Below are 15,842 nucleotides of genomic sequence, written 5' to 3'. Positions count from 1 at the left end.
TGAAACAAATTAATTAATTCTATAACTAATTACTACGGCTGTTTTTGTAAACAGTTGAGCACGAGTCGTATATAGATTACCGTGGTAAGATATTAGATGTTAGTGGAGGTCCCCTAAATCTCGACCTCCAAAGGGGTAACGAGGTTAGCTTGGAAATCAACCTCAGATGGTATGTGACCCCTCAGCTTTGAGCACGTAGAATGAAAAGAATCTCAAGCAATGAGTCAACTCAAAAATCGACCTGAGAGGGTGCACTATGTAAGAGAGGAGCCAAATGAGATTATAGATAATAAGACTGAACTACTCCACACACAAGCTCATAATTGAAATTCGAAATGAAAATTGATTCTCAATTATAGAAATTAATTTTTTTTATATAGAAAGAGAGTATTCTCAATTAATTTTCAATGATAGAAATTAACTTATGGGTCACAGCAATAAGATGATATTTATTTTGAGATGATAAGAGTATTTAATATTATAATATGCGTCCTTTTACTAAAGAATCTCAATATTTACACATTTTTTAAATCTCAACACCCAATAAATATTTATTTTTCTCTCTATTTTTCTTTATTTATCACATCATAATACCTATCTTTTATATATATATTTGTCTCTTCTATTTTTTTTATCTCCAGTGTGTAATAACATTTGGGTATCTATTGATCTTTTCCTTTATTAAATATCTAGGAGAGTTGAGTGTTTTTCTTCTTTTTCTTTGGATAGATGAGCTGAGTGTTTTTAAAAACTAATTAAGAAAGACAGTGAATATATGATACAAGAACAACTCATGATCTATTTAAGGCATGGAGAATATCCATGGGCATAGAAATAGGATTAAAGACAATTAAAGTTCCGAAGATCCATCTTAAGCCGCAAAAGTCGAACAAAAGAAAAACCTCGACTTTCCCAAAACAAAACAAAACAAAACAAACCCATCCCTCCTTTCTTCTCTCTGCAGATGGCACTGATCTTGTCTTCATGCAGGTTCGTGAAAGCCAACCAATGGGAGAGCCAAGATCTTCTGCAACATCATCACCACCTCCGCCACCACCTCAACCACCACCAATCTCCCTCGTCCAACCCTCCCACAAAAAACGCCACAAACCCAAAGTCATCCGCGTCTTCCGCTCCGTCTTCCGTTCCCTCCCCATCATAACCCCCTCCTGCAAGTTCCCCATCGACCCCACCCACCACCACCACCAAAAAACCGTCGCCGCCGTCAACAACGCCGCAAAAATCTCCGGCACCCTATTCGGCCACCGAAATGGCCGCGTCAGCCTCTCCATCCAAGAAAACCCCCGCTGCCTCCCCTCCCTAGTCGTCGAACTCTCCATGCAAACAACCACTCTTCAAAAGGAAATGGCCGCGGGAATGGTGAGAATCGCGCTCGAATGTGAGAAGCGTTCGGAAAAAGACAAAACGAAGATCATCGAGGAGCCTCTATGGACGATGTATTGCAATGGAAAGAAGAGTGGTTACGGCGTGAGGAGAGAGGCGACGGAGGAGGACTTGCACGTGATGGAGCTTCTAAAGGCGGTGTCGATGGGTGCCGGCGTTCTTCCGGTTAGGGCTGACGTGGACGACGCCGATGGCGGGGGAGAGTTGGCGTACATGCGGGCACCGTTCGAGCACGTAGTGGGGTCCAGGGATTCTGAGACTCTGTATATGTTGAGTCCAGACCAGGGGAACAGTGGGCCCGATGTTACTATATTTTTTGTCAGGATTTGATCAGACAATTAATAACGTGTGAGGTGGGTGAGTTAGGATTGATGCCATCCAGGATTAATGATTAATAATTAGGTAGTCAACATTTATTATTCTCTGTACTTAATTATGCTTTCATGTTATATGTATATTTTCTTTTCTTTTTTTTTCCTTTCTTTTGGCCAAGCGTTGTTACATACGTAATACGTACGTCGTGCCTGAATAATGTTTAGGTTTGTTTAATTTTGTTAGGTTTGATTTGCTTCGTCATGAAATTAATGTTGGGAAGAAGCCTTTTTGGTTGGTACCTGCACGTGAAACTTGAGAAAGTTTTAAATTTGGCTTGAAAATCACCTTGCACTTGATGGTGGTAACTATGACAATAATGATATGTATGAGGTAAATTTGATGACTTGAAAATTTACCTTAGTGTTGCTATATGTATAAGAGATAAATGAATTAAAGAGGGAGGTGGTAATTGGAAATTATAAGATCATCATGGCGTGAAGTAACTCATAATCATCACTTGAGGAAATAACTTTCAGCCATCGTTGAAACTGTGATGATCAGTATATAGGCTAATTATACTTATAGTTATAAATCATTTTAGATATAAAATTAATAATTTTTAATTATATGATAATGAATTATTGAATGACAGGATAGAAAATTTTACAGTATTAATATAGTACATCATACAATGTATATATTAATATATATTTTAATCTTTGTTAAATGATTAAAAAATTAATAATGAAATTTAAATTAATATGACTTTTCATAATATTTGATACTATTTTGTTAACGTATGATATTTTCTTGAGAGTGTGTTTGGATAGGGTAATTTAATTAGATAATATATTTTTTATAAGGAATTAAATTCTTTTTTATAAAAAAGTAACTATTTGGATATTTTAGTAAAAGAAATTTAAAATTTTAGAATTTTAAAATGAATTTTAATTAGTTGAAAGAATAGAATTTCAAATTCTATCTTCAAGAGAGTGAATTTTAAAGTTTGGAAAGCAAGTTTCTCTTCAACGGAAGCTCAGTCCTCCCAAGCCGGAATCTTAGACTCCGGCGGCTACCACTGCTGTGGACTACGTCTCCACAATCAAGAACCAACGCGGCAAGATATGTATTCTCGCCATCGACGACGGCGGCATGCGAGGAGGTATCTGAAGCAGAGGAGACTGCAGCAACACGTAAGCAAGAAGAAACGAACGCATTGCGAATTGGAACTCACCGCATAGAGAGGGGGGCATTTGGGTATGGCAAAATGTGAAGACAGAAAGGTGAATCTTCTTCCTCTGAAGGTCATTTGGTTCGGTCTTTAGAGAACAAAGAAAGAGAGGGAGCTTGAAACCCGAGAGAGAAAGAGAAGAGAAGCATCCAAAGAAATAAGAAGAGTGGCACAAAGACCATCGCAGAGAGAAAGAAGAATAGCAGTTACAGTAATACCTATGAGAGGAGCATAGGGCTAAAGTTCCCTGCGTGGAAGGATGGGTGTGTTGTGATAAGAGTAAGATCACGAACTTCTTGAGCATGTGATGGTAGAAGTAGAGCATGATGCACCATACTAGAGAAGTTTGCTTTCACTTTTAATAAAGGAATCCAAACACACAATTTTAAAAATAATAGTGTGTTTGGATGGAGCAATTCAATAGGAGAATTCATTTTTTTAAGGAATTTAAAATGATTCATGATAAAATAGCTTGTTTGGATAAAATATTTGAAAGAAGATTTAATTTTTGATATTTTTATGAATTATTTTGATTGACTAAAACAGTGAGATTTCAAATTCTCTCAAAATATATAGAATTTGAAATTCTTTTTTTTAGAGGTGCTTACTCTAACTTACGTTCTTGCTCGTGACTCTTCCTTGCTCAACACTCGCAATTACGGGTGACCAAAGTTTTTATAGCTGACATCAACATAAGTTGTTTTTCAATGACATTGGCTGAGCTTTTTTCGGTCAGAATTTTTGTATGTTGTCAACCAAAGTTATTTTTTATCAATATCGAGTAAGATTTTTTTTAGATGATGTTGGTAAAGGTTATTTTCTCATTGACGTTAGTCATGGAAATTTTTTGCTGACGTTGGCCAAATATTTCTTTTGGCCGTTGTCATCTAGGTTTTTTCAATTGATGTTGATCAATGATGTTTTTGGCCGACGTTGGCTAGATTTTTTCTATTAACATCGGTCATGACTAACGTTTGAGTAGACACCTGTTAGGGTTTTTCAGTCGACGTCAACTAAGTTTTTCCAACCAACATCAGTCAAAGCTATTTTTTAGCCAATATCGGCTAGGGTTATTTTTCAGCCGATGTTAGTTATGGTGTTTTGGCTTATGTTAACTAAATTTTCTTAGTCAACATCGGTTAGGATTTTTTTGCCGACATCAACTAGGGTTTTCTGGCTGACATCAGCCAGAGCTATTTTTTAACCACATTAGCTAGGTTTTTTTTGTTGATGTTAGTTAGGGTTTTTTCTGTTAACACCAACTAGGTATTTTTTACTGACATCGGGTATGACTATTTTTAATTGACATCGACTAGGTTCTTACGGTTGACATCCACTAGAGTTTTTTCAGTCGACATCGATCAAAACTATTTTTTAGCCAACATCAGCTAAGGTTATTTTATAGCTAATGATGGGTAGGGTTTGTTGTCCGGCATTGGTCAGAGCTATTTTTTAGCCAACTTCGACTATAGATTTTTCGAGTAGGTTCTATTGGTTGACATCGACCAAGCTATTTTTTAGCCGATATTGAATAAATTTTTTTGTCAACGCCTGCTAGGATTTTTTAGGCCGACGTTGGCTAAAAATAACATTGATCAATGTCGTTCGAAAAGACCCTAGCCGATATCGACCAAACAAACCCTAACCGACGTTGGTAAAAAAAACCTAGCCAACATCAGCTGACAAATATTTCCGACATACTTTGACAAAAAAAATCCTATTTGATGTCGACTGAAAAATAGCCTTGGTTAATGTCGGTTTAAAAACATAACTAGTTGTGGTCAGACAAAACAACTCTAGTTAAAATTATTAATATTTTGTATTTTTAAATTATTAAAAATTGAAAAATATTTTTTAATTTATATTTCAAAATTAGATTGTGTTTGTTTTCTATAAAGTTTAGTATTAAAATTTCACCTATTTAAAATATAAAATTAAAATTTTGCATATGGAAGAAATTGAATTGTCCTATCCAAATAAAGAATTTAAAATTGAAGAAATTTGAATTGATTTATCCAAACAAAACATTTGAAAAATGAAGGAAATTAAGATCAAAATAATTTAAATTCTAAGCATTTCAAATTCCTTGAAATTTTGAAATTCTTAATCCAAACACAAGGTAAAGGAATTTAAATTGGAGCATTTGAAATTCTCAGAATTTAAAATTATTTAGAATTTTAAATTATCTCATCCAAACACACTCTAAGTGAAAGTGATATTATAAATGAAATACGATTAGGTAGGTGTAATTGTGGAGGAGACTTTCATAATTAATTACACTAGAGGAGACCTTTTATTATATACATCCTTATGGAATAACACCTTATATACATAAAAAAAACTGTTAATTTCTTTTTGTTCTTTTAACTTTTTTAAAATTTGAGTTTGGTCAAATAACTTTCACATTTGATTCAATTTATAACTTTCACTTTGATTTGAATAAGTATATCCCGCTAATAGTCGTTTCACCCGTGGATCTGAATGAATGATAATTGAGGAAGATTCTTTCCCTAGGCTATTCAGAATCGTTTTATCTCTATGTCAAATCTTTTACTTTTTTCTGAGAACGAAATGTGTCATTCTTCTTAGTCAGTTGCATAACTTTATATGGTAATCCTACAGTAACACGACCACTTTCATACGATAAAAAGTAAAACTCAAAAAGGAAAAATATAAACTAGTATCATCGAGTCGCGTGTTTTAATACATGACATGCATACATACAACTTAAATTAAAAAAAAAAGAGTCTGTAAAACCGATATGAGAAATTTACCCACTCCTGACTTCACTACCCAACCACCTAATTGGGCTTTCACTTTAAAAAAGTTATTCATCTACAGCTACCAAGTACCATTTGCCTAATTTATATAAATTCTCCTTTTTATTTTTCCACCCCATTTTTATGGTGGAACAATCACACAAGACAACTTAATATCACACTTTAACTCAATCTTAAGTTTCAGATTTATAGATTTTCTGCTCACTTATATAGTGTTTAACTTTTTCACTTCTACTTAATGTGAGACTTCACCTCATACTTCTACTACAACATTGAATACCATAATATAAAAGATAATTGACGGGATAAAATGAGAGAAGAAACAGTTTTATTAACCCACCTAATCAAGGATTACAACACTGTATTTATAGACTAAAATAACTGGCTTAGAAACTGACTCTTAACTAACTCTCAGGGCTGTAGTAGAATTACTGCATCTCCTTTACAATACTCCAATAAATCATTATTTGGCAAACTCAAGGTTCTTGTAAACAATTCTATTGGAAGATTCTAGCATGAATAAAAAAGGGAAAATGCTGGTTATTAAGATATCTTCTCACATGTATTACATGGAATCATGCATATTAACCTATTCAAATAAAAATGAAATAGCGGTTCAAACAGGACATTTTCCTACTTCATAAACAGATATTCACATGGGATGAAAAGTTTAGTGCTTGGTAGCACTTGTCATCTCGTTAGCATATTGTCTTGAGATTTCAAATTTGTAATAAATACCTCTTGTTAGCTTGTAATTTCTGTGTTTGTAAACTTCATTCACATAAATATCAGAACAGTTGTTTTGTGTGAAATATTTTACCATGCTTCATATAAATTTAAAATATAATGCATGTACTCCATTAAGTCCTTTTTTAAGAGTGCAAAATGACACACATATATCCTTCAACTTATGAGATTAAACTTTTGAGTACTTTTTTAATCAAGAGGCCCCTCTAAGTTCATTCGTTATTTACAGAGTTTGAACTTAACTCCTATCTATGAGCGAGTCACTTATCACTGCTCTCAATTTTTGTTAGTAACCTCACTAATGTATGATATAAAAACAGTACAGTTTATCTGTAATAACCATTTATCATTAGTCCTCGCTGCACCCGACAAAACCATCGCCTTCCTTTGGCACTACGGCCAAATGCAGATAAAAGCAAACAAAATGCACATTATAAAGCACTGACAGAGCATTTAGTAAAAATCAGGCCTGACATTGAACAACATGCTTTCTTAAAGCCTAGAAATTTAAAGGAACTAAGGAAACAATATGAAAAACACAGAAAAAGAAAAAAAAAATTCAAACTGACTTTGAAAGGGTAGCACGGTTATCTACCTACCATAATGTTCGGGCAATTGCTTATTGAGTCTTTTATCTTATGTTTGGAAAATAACAAAATTACAAAAGAAAAGGCAGAAAAGCAAGAACAACAACACAAATGTAATAATTTTCTACCTAAGTGTCGTAAGCAGTTGATGTAGTAGTATGATAAAACCTAAGCATTATATTTACAAAGTTTAACTGGTTTAAGTCTTCCTCCTTCCTGATCAAATTATTTATCATAGCCAGCAGTCTGATCATACTAGCAATTAGAAGGAAAAACTTGAACCTGCAAAAGAAAAAAAAGTTTCAGATGATGTAAATATGTATTGACTGAGACATTAAAAATGCTTTTCCCATAACTAATGGAACTTCAAAGCAACATGCCCACGAAAAATATGCTTACACTGCTCCAGATGCTGCCACGTCTACTGATAATAGTTTCTCATTTCTCCCATTTTAAAGAAGGGAAAAGAAATTATGAATCTTCCAAACAACCAACAAGTTCCTGTCTCTCAAAACACTTTATAAACAAAACGATTGTCTTCACTATCCAATATTACTAATACCCATTTTCCCATTTCTTCAAACAATTTCACAGCCTATTAGGATTACTATTAAGCTGAATATGCTATTTCAAAGTATGAAGTGAAAATAATTTACTACTAATTCACAATCCTATAGCATTCAGTTTCTCGAACACAAGCAAATTTGTTTTTTTTGTCACCACTGAAACAACAATTTGAACTCCTACATGCACCCCAAATGAACACTCTAGTCCAGCAAATTGAATATCCTCCGTGCTTCTTTCCTGTTTGATTACATGGACTCCGCTTGCTTTAAGGATTGAAGTCTTTATCACACCCACATATGTAACCTGCACATGGTTCCATTCATTTTCTTTAGGCACTTCATACAGATTACCACATCTCAGTCATTAATCAAAAAGATGTATATGATCCATTTCCATCCTCACCATTTCATCACCCCAACTAATGACAGATTCATGAGCTTTGACATTGATGAACACCATGGGTTTGGGACTAAACAATCCAGAACTGTTATTACCCACAGGTGCAATAACAAGAGAAAGAACTTGAAGGTGCCCTGCTTTGGTGATCAAACCACTCTAGAATCCTTGCTTCCGGGAAATGAAACACAGTGGTTCCAGCAGCCTCATGCAGTTCCTGTTAGTCATAAAGAATTAATATGTACCAACATTAAGCACACTATAGATTATTAAATCAAATACATTAAAAACAAAACAAACCTGATTTAGGAACATGCTTGTACCCAAGGAAGTCAAGGATTTACAGTTTATTGCAAAGAAAAACCTTAAATTTGGCGGAATCCCTCTAATTTTCTGAAGATGCTTGCTAAGCAAAACCTAGTAAGAAGAAGAGCTAGCAGCGGAGAAGATCCCAACAACGGCTATTTGAACACCGCTTACTGTACCAGCGGTTGCTGATTCAATAGCTGCCGAGTAGATAACCGGATTCTTCGATACGGATACAAAAGCTCACTCATTACGGAATGTCGAGTAGATCCATGAGGAAAATATTCCGTGGTGAGGAAAATGTACTCTTTAAACTTGCCTTGGATAAGCCATCCAACTCAGATGACGTAAAGCAACTATTGGGTGACTTGCATATGACAAGTTTTTTCGGATTAAAATCAGATGGTAAACAATTCGAAGGATATCTCCACCATTCCAATATTCTCAAACTATTTGGAAGGTATCTGGGACCTTTGGAAAATTTGCCATTTCTAATATTAAGTGTTTGAGGTTTTACATCCTCTTGAAGGCCTTTCTATTCCATTCTATTATTTCTTTGGTAAATATGGAGAAATCAAGGCATATGATTTCAATTTCACTAGTTCCCTGTCAATACAAAGCCAGAAATCAAAATCAACCACAATGTAAGACTTCAATACACATGTTTAGAGAAATTTGCATATTATAAAGAAAAAACAATTATGATGTGAACATATGATAGTCAAAAAAGATATATAAAGATAAGAAACCAAACCATTCATGAGTCTCACTCGCGGTGTTGTCTTCCAAAACTTGGATTATAGCTTCCACTAACTGTAATCTACTTGCTTCCCCAGCTCTCTTGGTGATTCTTGAGTGACAATTTTTTTACCCATGTCCTCTACTCCATTCTACTATTTCTTTGGTAAATATGGAGAAATCAAGACATATGATTTCAATTTCACCAATTCCCTGTCAATACAAAGGCAGAAATCAACCACAGTGTAAAACTTCTTCAATACACATGTTTAGAGAAATTTACATATTATAAAAAAAACAATTATGATGTTAACATATGATAGTAAAAAAAGATACATAAAGGTAAGAAACCAAACCATTCATGAGTCTCACTCACTCTCACTCTGTTGTCTTCCAAAACTTGGATTATAGCTTCCTTTGCTTCCCAGCTCTCTTGCTGATCCTTGAGTGACAAATTTTTTACCCATGTCCTCAGTCAAGTCATGCAATGTAACAGTCTTAACTTTTATGAGAGATTTCTCAACTAACATGCCAACATGATATTTCATGTTATCACCATGATGAGCACAAGTATATCTTTAACCTCTATGAATGCATATCCTTTGAAGCAACAAACAATGTCAAGAAAAACACTTTTTTCTTCTTCTTCCAATGCATCAAAGCTTACTTTAAGTATCTCTAGGATTTGATTATTAGGAATTTCTTGATATTGTTTGATAGCATATTCCCTTCTTCTTACTTTTTCAAAACAAGTTGGAACCTATTACTTCCAAAGTCAATGGAACGCCATTAAGACCTCCACATGTATTGGATCAACTTGTTTCATTTTAAAAGCTTTTTTTGAGTAAGCAATTGAAGAGCATCATCCTTACTCAATTCTTTCAGCTCATATGTTCTTTTAAACTTATGAGTTTAATTATTTCTGAAAGAAAGATGCTCTGGAAATGTTGTAATCCATGTTTGTTTGATTTTTCTCTCACATCTTAAAGAAAACATGAACCACAAAAACAGTTAGCAATCAAATTCTAAAATGTTGTTTTCCCTATTCCACCTATACAGTGGATCTCTATCATGTGCACACCATCATCAGATCCAACATCCAAAAGCTTCATTGCTCTTGGCACTTGTGACTCTAGTCCAACCAAATAACCCGCAACATGTAAATGAGTAAGATTAATCTTGATGCAGACCCGCTCAACAATCCTCCCAATGAACTCATACTCATATCCATCTCTGTTTCAAACAAAAAAGTTTTAATGAAGTTGTTGTTTAGAACGAATTGGTAAGAAACATGAACAAATTGTTGTTTAGAACGACCTAATAATTTTTCAATTAGACAAGTGAAACTTTAATCGAACAAAAATTACAGTGTAAGGAAGATCGGTAAGGTGGGTACCCATATTTGAAATGATAGCCAGACAAGAGAGCTACTTGATACAAAGTCATTTTCCATTTCTGCAACTTCTCCGTGTTATGCTCGAACCTTTCTTCGTGCTTAACCAACGCTTCTCCATAACTATCTTCCCGGTGTCGCACGTGAGAAAAAACCGGCAAAACCAAGAGTGTTTTCCTCTCGGCGCAGCCAAGGATGGTTGCAAGTTCATCTAAACAAAAAGAGGAAGAAGCATAGTTTATAGAGAGCGCGTTGATGGCAATCCTGGACTCTTGAATTGCCTTCAGAAGCGTTGGTGTTATTTCCTTTCCGCTCTGAAGCTCCTCATCGTCGATGAAAGTGTAGATTCCCCTGTCGGCAAGAGCTTTGTAGAGATTGCCGGTGAAACCATGGCGTGTGTCTGAGCCTCTGAAGCTGAGGAACACGTCGTAGGTGAAGGAAGAGAAACCAGATCTCAAAGCCATGAGAACTGAGAACAAAAGCTGCTATGATTATGGATGGAGTATTAAATCTGATTGAATTTTCGACGAGAAGCTTCCCATGTCTATTTTCTCTTGCCCTACTTATTATTACAGTACTATCCTTTCTAATTTTCCACCGTGATTTGCGATGACGCTGTCATTATATTCATTTTTAAATATTTTATCTTTTTTTTAAGAGTAAATATTTTATCTAAATCATAATAATAATACTGTATTACAAAATCTAAGCATTAATTGCATCACTGTAGTGTGTCATCACTGTAGTGGTTTCAGCTATAGAAGAAATGTATAGTTTTCTTAAAGAAATCCAATCCAATGGTAAAATTAAGTTGATTCTTAATTTCTTCAAATAACCCATGATCTCTGCATATTGAACTCATGTTGGGTAGAGGTGAGGAAGAACTCACGAGAATCCCATGGCTGATTTTGACTCAACTAATAGTCCTCTTTCTCCTCTTCGCACTCCTCTTTTTCTTCACCCTCCTCCCTTTTGATCCCGACCACGACCACCACAACAACCTTGTCACCGCCGACATTCCCCCTCCGACGACGACAACCTCTTCCACTCTCTTCTTTTTCGACGATATTCAAATTCACCAGATTGACTCACCGCTTACTAATCACGATTCGTCGCCCACTCATCCAACAACCACCCTGCAGGTCACCCACTTTTTCTCTCTCACAAAAATCAAATCTTTTTGCTATTTTACTATTTTAATTATCACTTTTACTCCTAGAAAGAAATCCATGCATTTGTCTTCGTTTGTTAATTTCCATCATGTATATATCTCTGCTTGATTAAATTGCTTAACACAATTCAAAACATCACGGAATATTTTAAAAATCAAACTCTTATCTTTTTGCTCGTTTTCTGAAAATTTCAGTCGCTTTTGAGAATCTTGTAGCCAAAGGTAAAACGTAGAATTGTTTTTTTCACCCTAGATTGGACCGTGTGGGAGAAAAAACAAATGACAAAATTGCTTTGCTGCACAAACTTGTGCTCATCTTATGTGATACGGTGGATATAAGTGGATTAAATTAGATCCTTGTTCGTTCCACCTTTTTTTAGATTGGATTTTACTCATTTTACCTTTTCCTAAGCTAGGTTGGTGGCGTCAGAATTATAAAATTGGATATGGCCATTCTGTCCTGCATTTATGTTTTGCTTATTTTGGTATGTGGGTTTGATTTTGGGACTTGTATATTGTGAGACAAAGTTGTTGCCAGTACGGAAGAATTTTTTTCTAATCATAAGAAGAAGAAACAAGGGTGGGAGAATTGCTAACTGTTTTGTAGTAACTAACTCCTCAAATTATCTTTTCTCACACACTTCATATTACACGACACTGATCTATACTTTTAGACTAGAATATAGTTAGTTTTTTTCACTAATATTAAATGGGATGCAGAGATGAAATTCTAATTTTGATGTGTGAACATGAAAAGACATCTAAGGAATTACATTTAGATTATGGTGAGTTGTACTTATTGTTTCAAATATTGGGAATGAAAATCAATGTTGGTTGCTTCTGTTTGACAAATATTGAATCTAAAATTAGCAAGTCATGTGCCTTGTGGGGGTTGACTGATATATTGATATTATGGCTGAGGAACGAATAGCTTCATATTTGATTTTTGTCACTGAAAATTTGTGTTAGTGTTACTCTTTTTCTCGAAGGACATTATATAAGTAGGGTTCAATTATAATTTATGAAAATTTATCAAAAAAGTGATACGCAATTTTGACATAACAAGATGGAATGAATCATTTCATATTAAAAATTTAGTGAGATAAGATTGTATATTAAATCTTATTATTGAATGTCTATTATGAGGGATAGATATTCTTTTCTATAACTTTTATGAAAAGATTCATTGTTTCTTGTTCCCTCTCTCTTTGTCTTACTCGCTTCGAAGGTGGGGTGATGGTTGAAGTGCAGTGTGTGAAGCGAAAAATATGAAAATATTGTATTATTTTCTTGTTTGTTTTCATTGATTGATCTTAATTTACAAGTTCTATTCTTTCCTACTTTGATATATGGTCGAAAGAGGATATTGTTGATCAATACCTTAAATAGGAATACTTAATTCCAAAGAAATCTATGACTTTTCATCAACTCTTTTCTTTTTTGATTGAAACTTGTCATCAACGAGTTTGTACTAGTACAAGGGTAATTGATATATTAAAAGTTTATGCAATATAATTCGAAATGGGTGAATTAACTATGCATTTTCACTGACTTTAAAGTATGTTAGCAGGGTGGCCAGAACCTATTAATAAAAGGCGAAATAGCAAAGGGTCCAAGTTCAAGCATGAGAAGGGAAGAAGAGATTATGGAGGAGGAGGAGGAAGCTTCATCATTGTATTTTCACCCTTGTCATTATTTTCAGTTAGCCACGGTAGCATTTCTCAAATGTTTCGGCTTGGATTCTACATCTGATAGCCCTTCAACACGAAGACATAGGAAAAGAAAAGAAAGCTGATTATGAAAATTATGTAATTGTCAGCCATTATGAACAGTTTCTTTATCAATTCTCTTGTAGCCCGATGTTCTACGCAACTTGGTGGGACAGAAGAAATTCTGTTCTTGTAGCATAATGACGCTTGCTTAATTTAACAAATTAACCCCACGGCAATTGGGTAGAGATTAGAGAAGCAAAATCACCAAGTTGTCTTATGCGCGATCTGATTTAGACACCGCACTTTGATCTTATTTATTTATTTTTTTACACATGCTCAGCATAAGTTGGTGATAGAGTTGGTTTTGTTCCCTTCTAACATGTTGATTTTTTATGAAGTTTAGGATGTGGTAGCCGTTCAATAGACCTTACTCTTGATGTGAAGGAAAATGCTTACAAAATAAACTTTTCCATTCCTAAATATGTATAATTTGGTTTCAATTGAATATGATTTAGACTCTGGCTGTTTCTTCTTATTTTTAAAAAATTAAATATAAGATGTTGACATAATTTATTGGTATAGACTTTTATTTTGATTAATGATGTTTGGAGCACCAAAAAAGTTAATGAAGTTTGGACTGACATGGCCTTCAATGGACCCTACCACTTACTGAGGAAAATAAAACATGGAAATGCAAATTATTATAAATCTCCGGTATTCATACTTATATTTTATTAATTCTTATACATTAAATTTGAGAACTCAGTTACGAAAATAAGTTTTTTTTTTCTCAACCTACTCTCCATTAATATGCTATATAATTTTCTCCTTTTTTGATTATAATTATTTATAGGATCAAATACTTTTTTGTTTTTATAATTTAACATTTTTTTTGTTTGCGTTCTTGTAATTTTTTTTTTCATTTAGTCATTATAAAATAAATTTATTTTATTTTTCATTCATAAAAAAACTTTATATAACATTTTTTTCAATGTTCAAAGTATTATTTAAAGCACTTTAAGAACGAAAAAAAATATTTTGTAAGGAATAAAACAAAAAGTAAATAAATTTATAAAGATGAAGATAAAAAAAAGTGTTAAATTGTAGGGGAACATTTAAACCTTATTTATATTTAGTGAATCTCAACTTATCATATTATAAATACTAAAGCATTTATATCTGTAAACTTGTAGTTAATTTATATAATTTACTCTTTAATTTCAAAAGTTTTATTTTTTTGATTTATTCTTACACAATAAAAGAAATTTTGATTCTTGAGAATAACCATATCTGTTATTATATTCTATTATTTCTTAAATAGTTAAACTACATAATTTTGTTATTAGTTTGAAACAGTTACACATATTTATATATAATTTAAATTTTAAAATATTCACACAATAAATAAATAAATGTGTTTAACTTGACAACTATGCTTCTTTTTCTTTTTTTTTAAAAACAAGTTAGAACGAGAAAACGCCCAAATACTACTAGACAAGGCTTCAATGACATATCCGTAAAAAATAAAATAAAATAAAATAAAAAAACTTCAATGACATATTCAAGCTACTAGAAGACACTCACTTAAAAAATTGTCTTACAAACTTAAGTTGCAAAAAGTTTTATCCAACAATGACTACTCAATTAATCCTTGGGTGTCAAAGGATTTTCATCGGGATTATTTATCAAGCAAGATTTTAGTGGCATCAAGAAGAATCAAACTTATCATTCATAAAAAAAATAAGAATAAATTCTAAATCTTTAATCAATTGTGTCAACTAACGTTTGAGACTTTATCAAATATCAAATATGCTTGATAAAACTTTTAGAATCTCACCGTCTAATTGTTAGCTAATCTCAATCATGTCAATGTGTTGCGTGACAAACTTGCAAAACTAACTTTTAGTTTTCATAATTTTTATCGGGAAAAAAAAGTGCCATAACAGGTATTGTCTATTTAGAAATCTGACGTACAAGCTTCATACTCACATTCTAAATAACATTCTGAATAACACAAGTTTTGATTCCGCCCTAAAAGGAAATATCTTTCCGAAAATATGTTTTCATCGGATTAATTTGATGAGTTAATAAATTAAAGTAAGCCAATTAAAATTTTTATAGTGGTTTGAATCATTAGAAGCAATAAGTGGATCTCCCTGACCCGACACAGATTCCCTGAAGTGCAGGGGATATTCATTTCTTGTAGGTGTACTCATGGGCATGGCAACTCATCATGCACCTCTCTAGTCTCTACTCTCTACCCAACAAGTGCTGAATAATTCATCAAGTACTAATTTACTACAGTAACAAGTAATTTTTTATTATTTATAACCTATTTCTATGTTATATATATATATATATATATATATATATATATATATATATATATATATATCATTTAATTGCATAAAATTAAAAGATATAAGTACAAATAAAGTCAAAATATATTCATATGATATTATTTATACAAACTTAATATATTGTGGAATTGATTT

General features: G+C 33.2%; 2 protein-coding genes and 1 long non-coding RNA gene across 7 annotated transcripts; 2 read left to right on the top strand and 1 right to left on the bottom strand.

The window, feature by feature from the left end:
* The first annotated feature begins 777 nt into the window (after positions 1 to 777).
* Positions 778 to 2,030, top strand: LOC114415720 (protein MIZU-KUSSEI 1-like). Its single transcript, XM_028380552.1, has one exon. The coding sequence runs from the start codon at positions 823 to 825 to the stop codon at positions 1,732 to 1,734; it is 912 nt and encodes a 303-aa protein (XP_028236353.1). The 5' UTR covers positions 778 to 822; the 3' UTR covers positions 1,735 to 2,030.
* Positions 2,031 to 6,929: 4,899 nt separating this feature from the next.
* On the bottom strand, positions 6,930 to 10,088 carry LOC114415719. Of its 4 annotated transcripts, XR_003667402.1 has the most exons (6): positions 9,454 to 10,086; positions 9,088 to 9,284; positions 8,328 to 8,939; positions 8,034 to 8,244; positions 7,464 to 7,934; positions 6,930 to 7,346 (listed from the first exon to the last, which is right to left on the bottom strand). It is a non-coding gene; the product is annotated as an uncharacterized LOC114415719 (long non-coding RNA). The 4 variants fall into 4 exon arrangements; XR_003667401.1 differs by having other exon boundaries at positions 6,930 to 7,934; positions 9,428 to 10,088; XR_003667400.1 differs by having other exon boundaries at positions 6,930 to 7,934; positions 9,448 to 10,087.
* Positions 10,089 to 11,191: 1,103 nt separating this feature from the next.
* Positions 11,192 to 13,624, top strand: LOC114415718. 2 transcript variants are annotated; one of them, XM_028380550.1, is made up of 2 exons: positions 11,192 to 11,606; positions 13,203 to 13,624. In XM_028380550.1, the coding sequence occupies exons 1-2, from the start codon at positions 11,325 to 11,327 to the stop codon at positions 13,428 to 13,430; spliced, it is 510 nt and encodes a 169-aa protein (XP_028236351.1). In that variant the 5' UTR covers positions 11,192 to 11,324; the 3' UTR covers positions 13,431 to 13,624. The 2 variants fall into 2 exon arrangements, with proteins under 2 accessions (XP_028236351.1, XP_028236352.1); XM_028380551.1 differs by having other exon boundaries at positions 11,198 to 11,606; positions 13,206 to 13,624.
* The last annotated feature ends 2,218 nt before the right edge of the window (positions 13,625 to 15,842 follow it).

The sequence above is a fragment of the Glycine soja genome, chromosome 6 (assembly GCF_004193775.1).
Source record: "Glycine soja cultivar W05 chromosome 6, ASM419377v2, whole genome shotgun sequence".
NCBI classification, from domain to species: domain Eukaryota; kingdom Viridiplantae; phylum Streptophyta; class Magnoliopsida; order Fabales; family Fabaceae; genus Glycine; species Glycine soja.
Note: the sequence above shows the minus strand (reverse complement) of the source record. Positions and strands in the feature narration are given on the sequence as shown.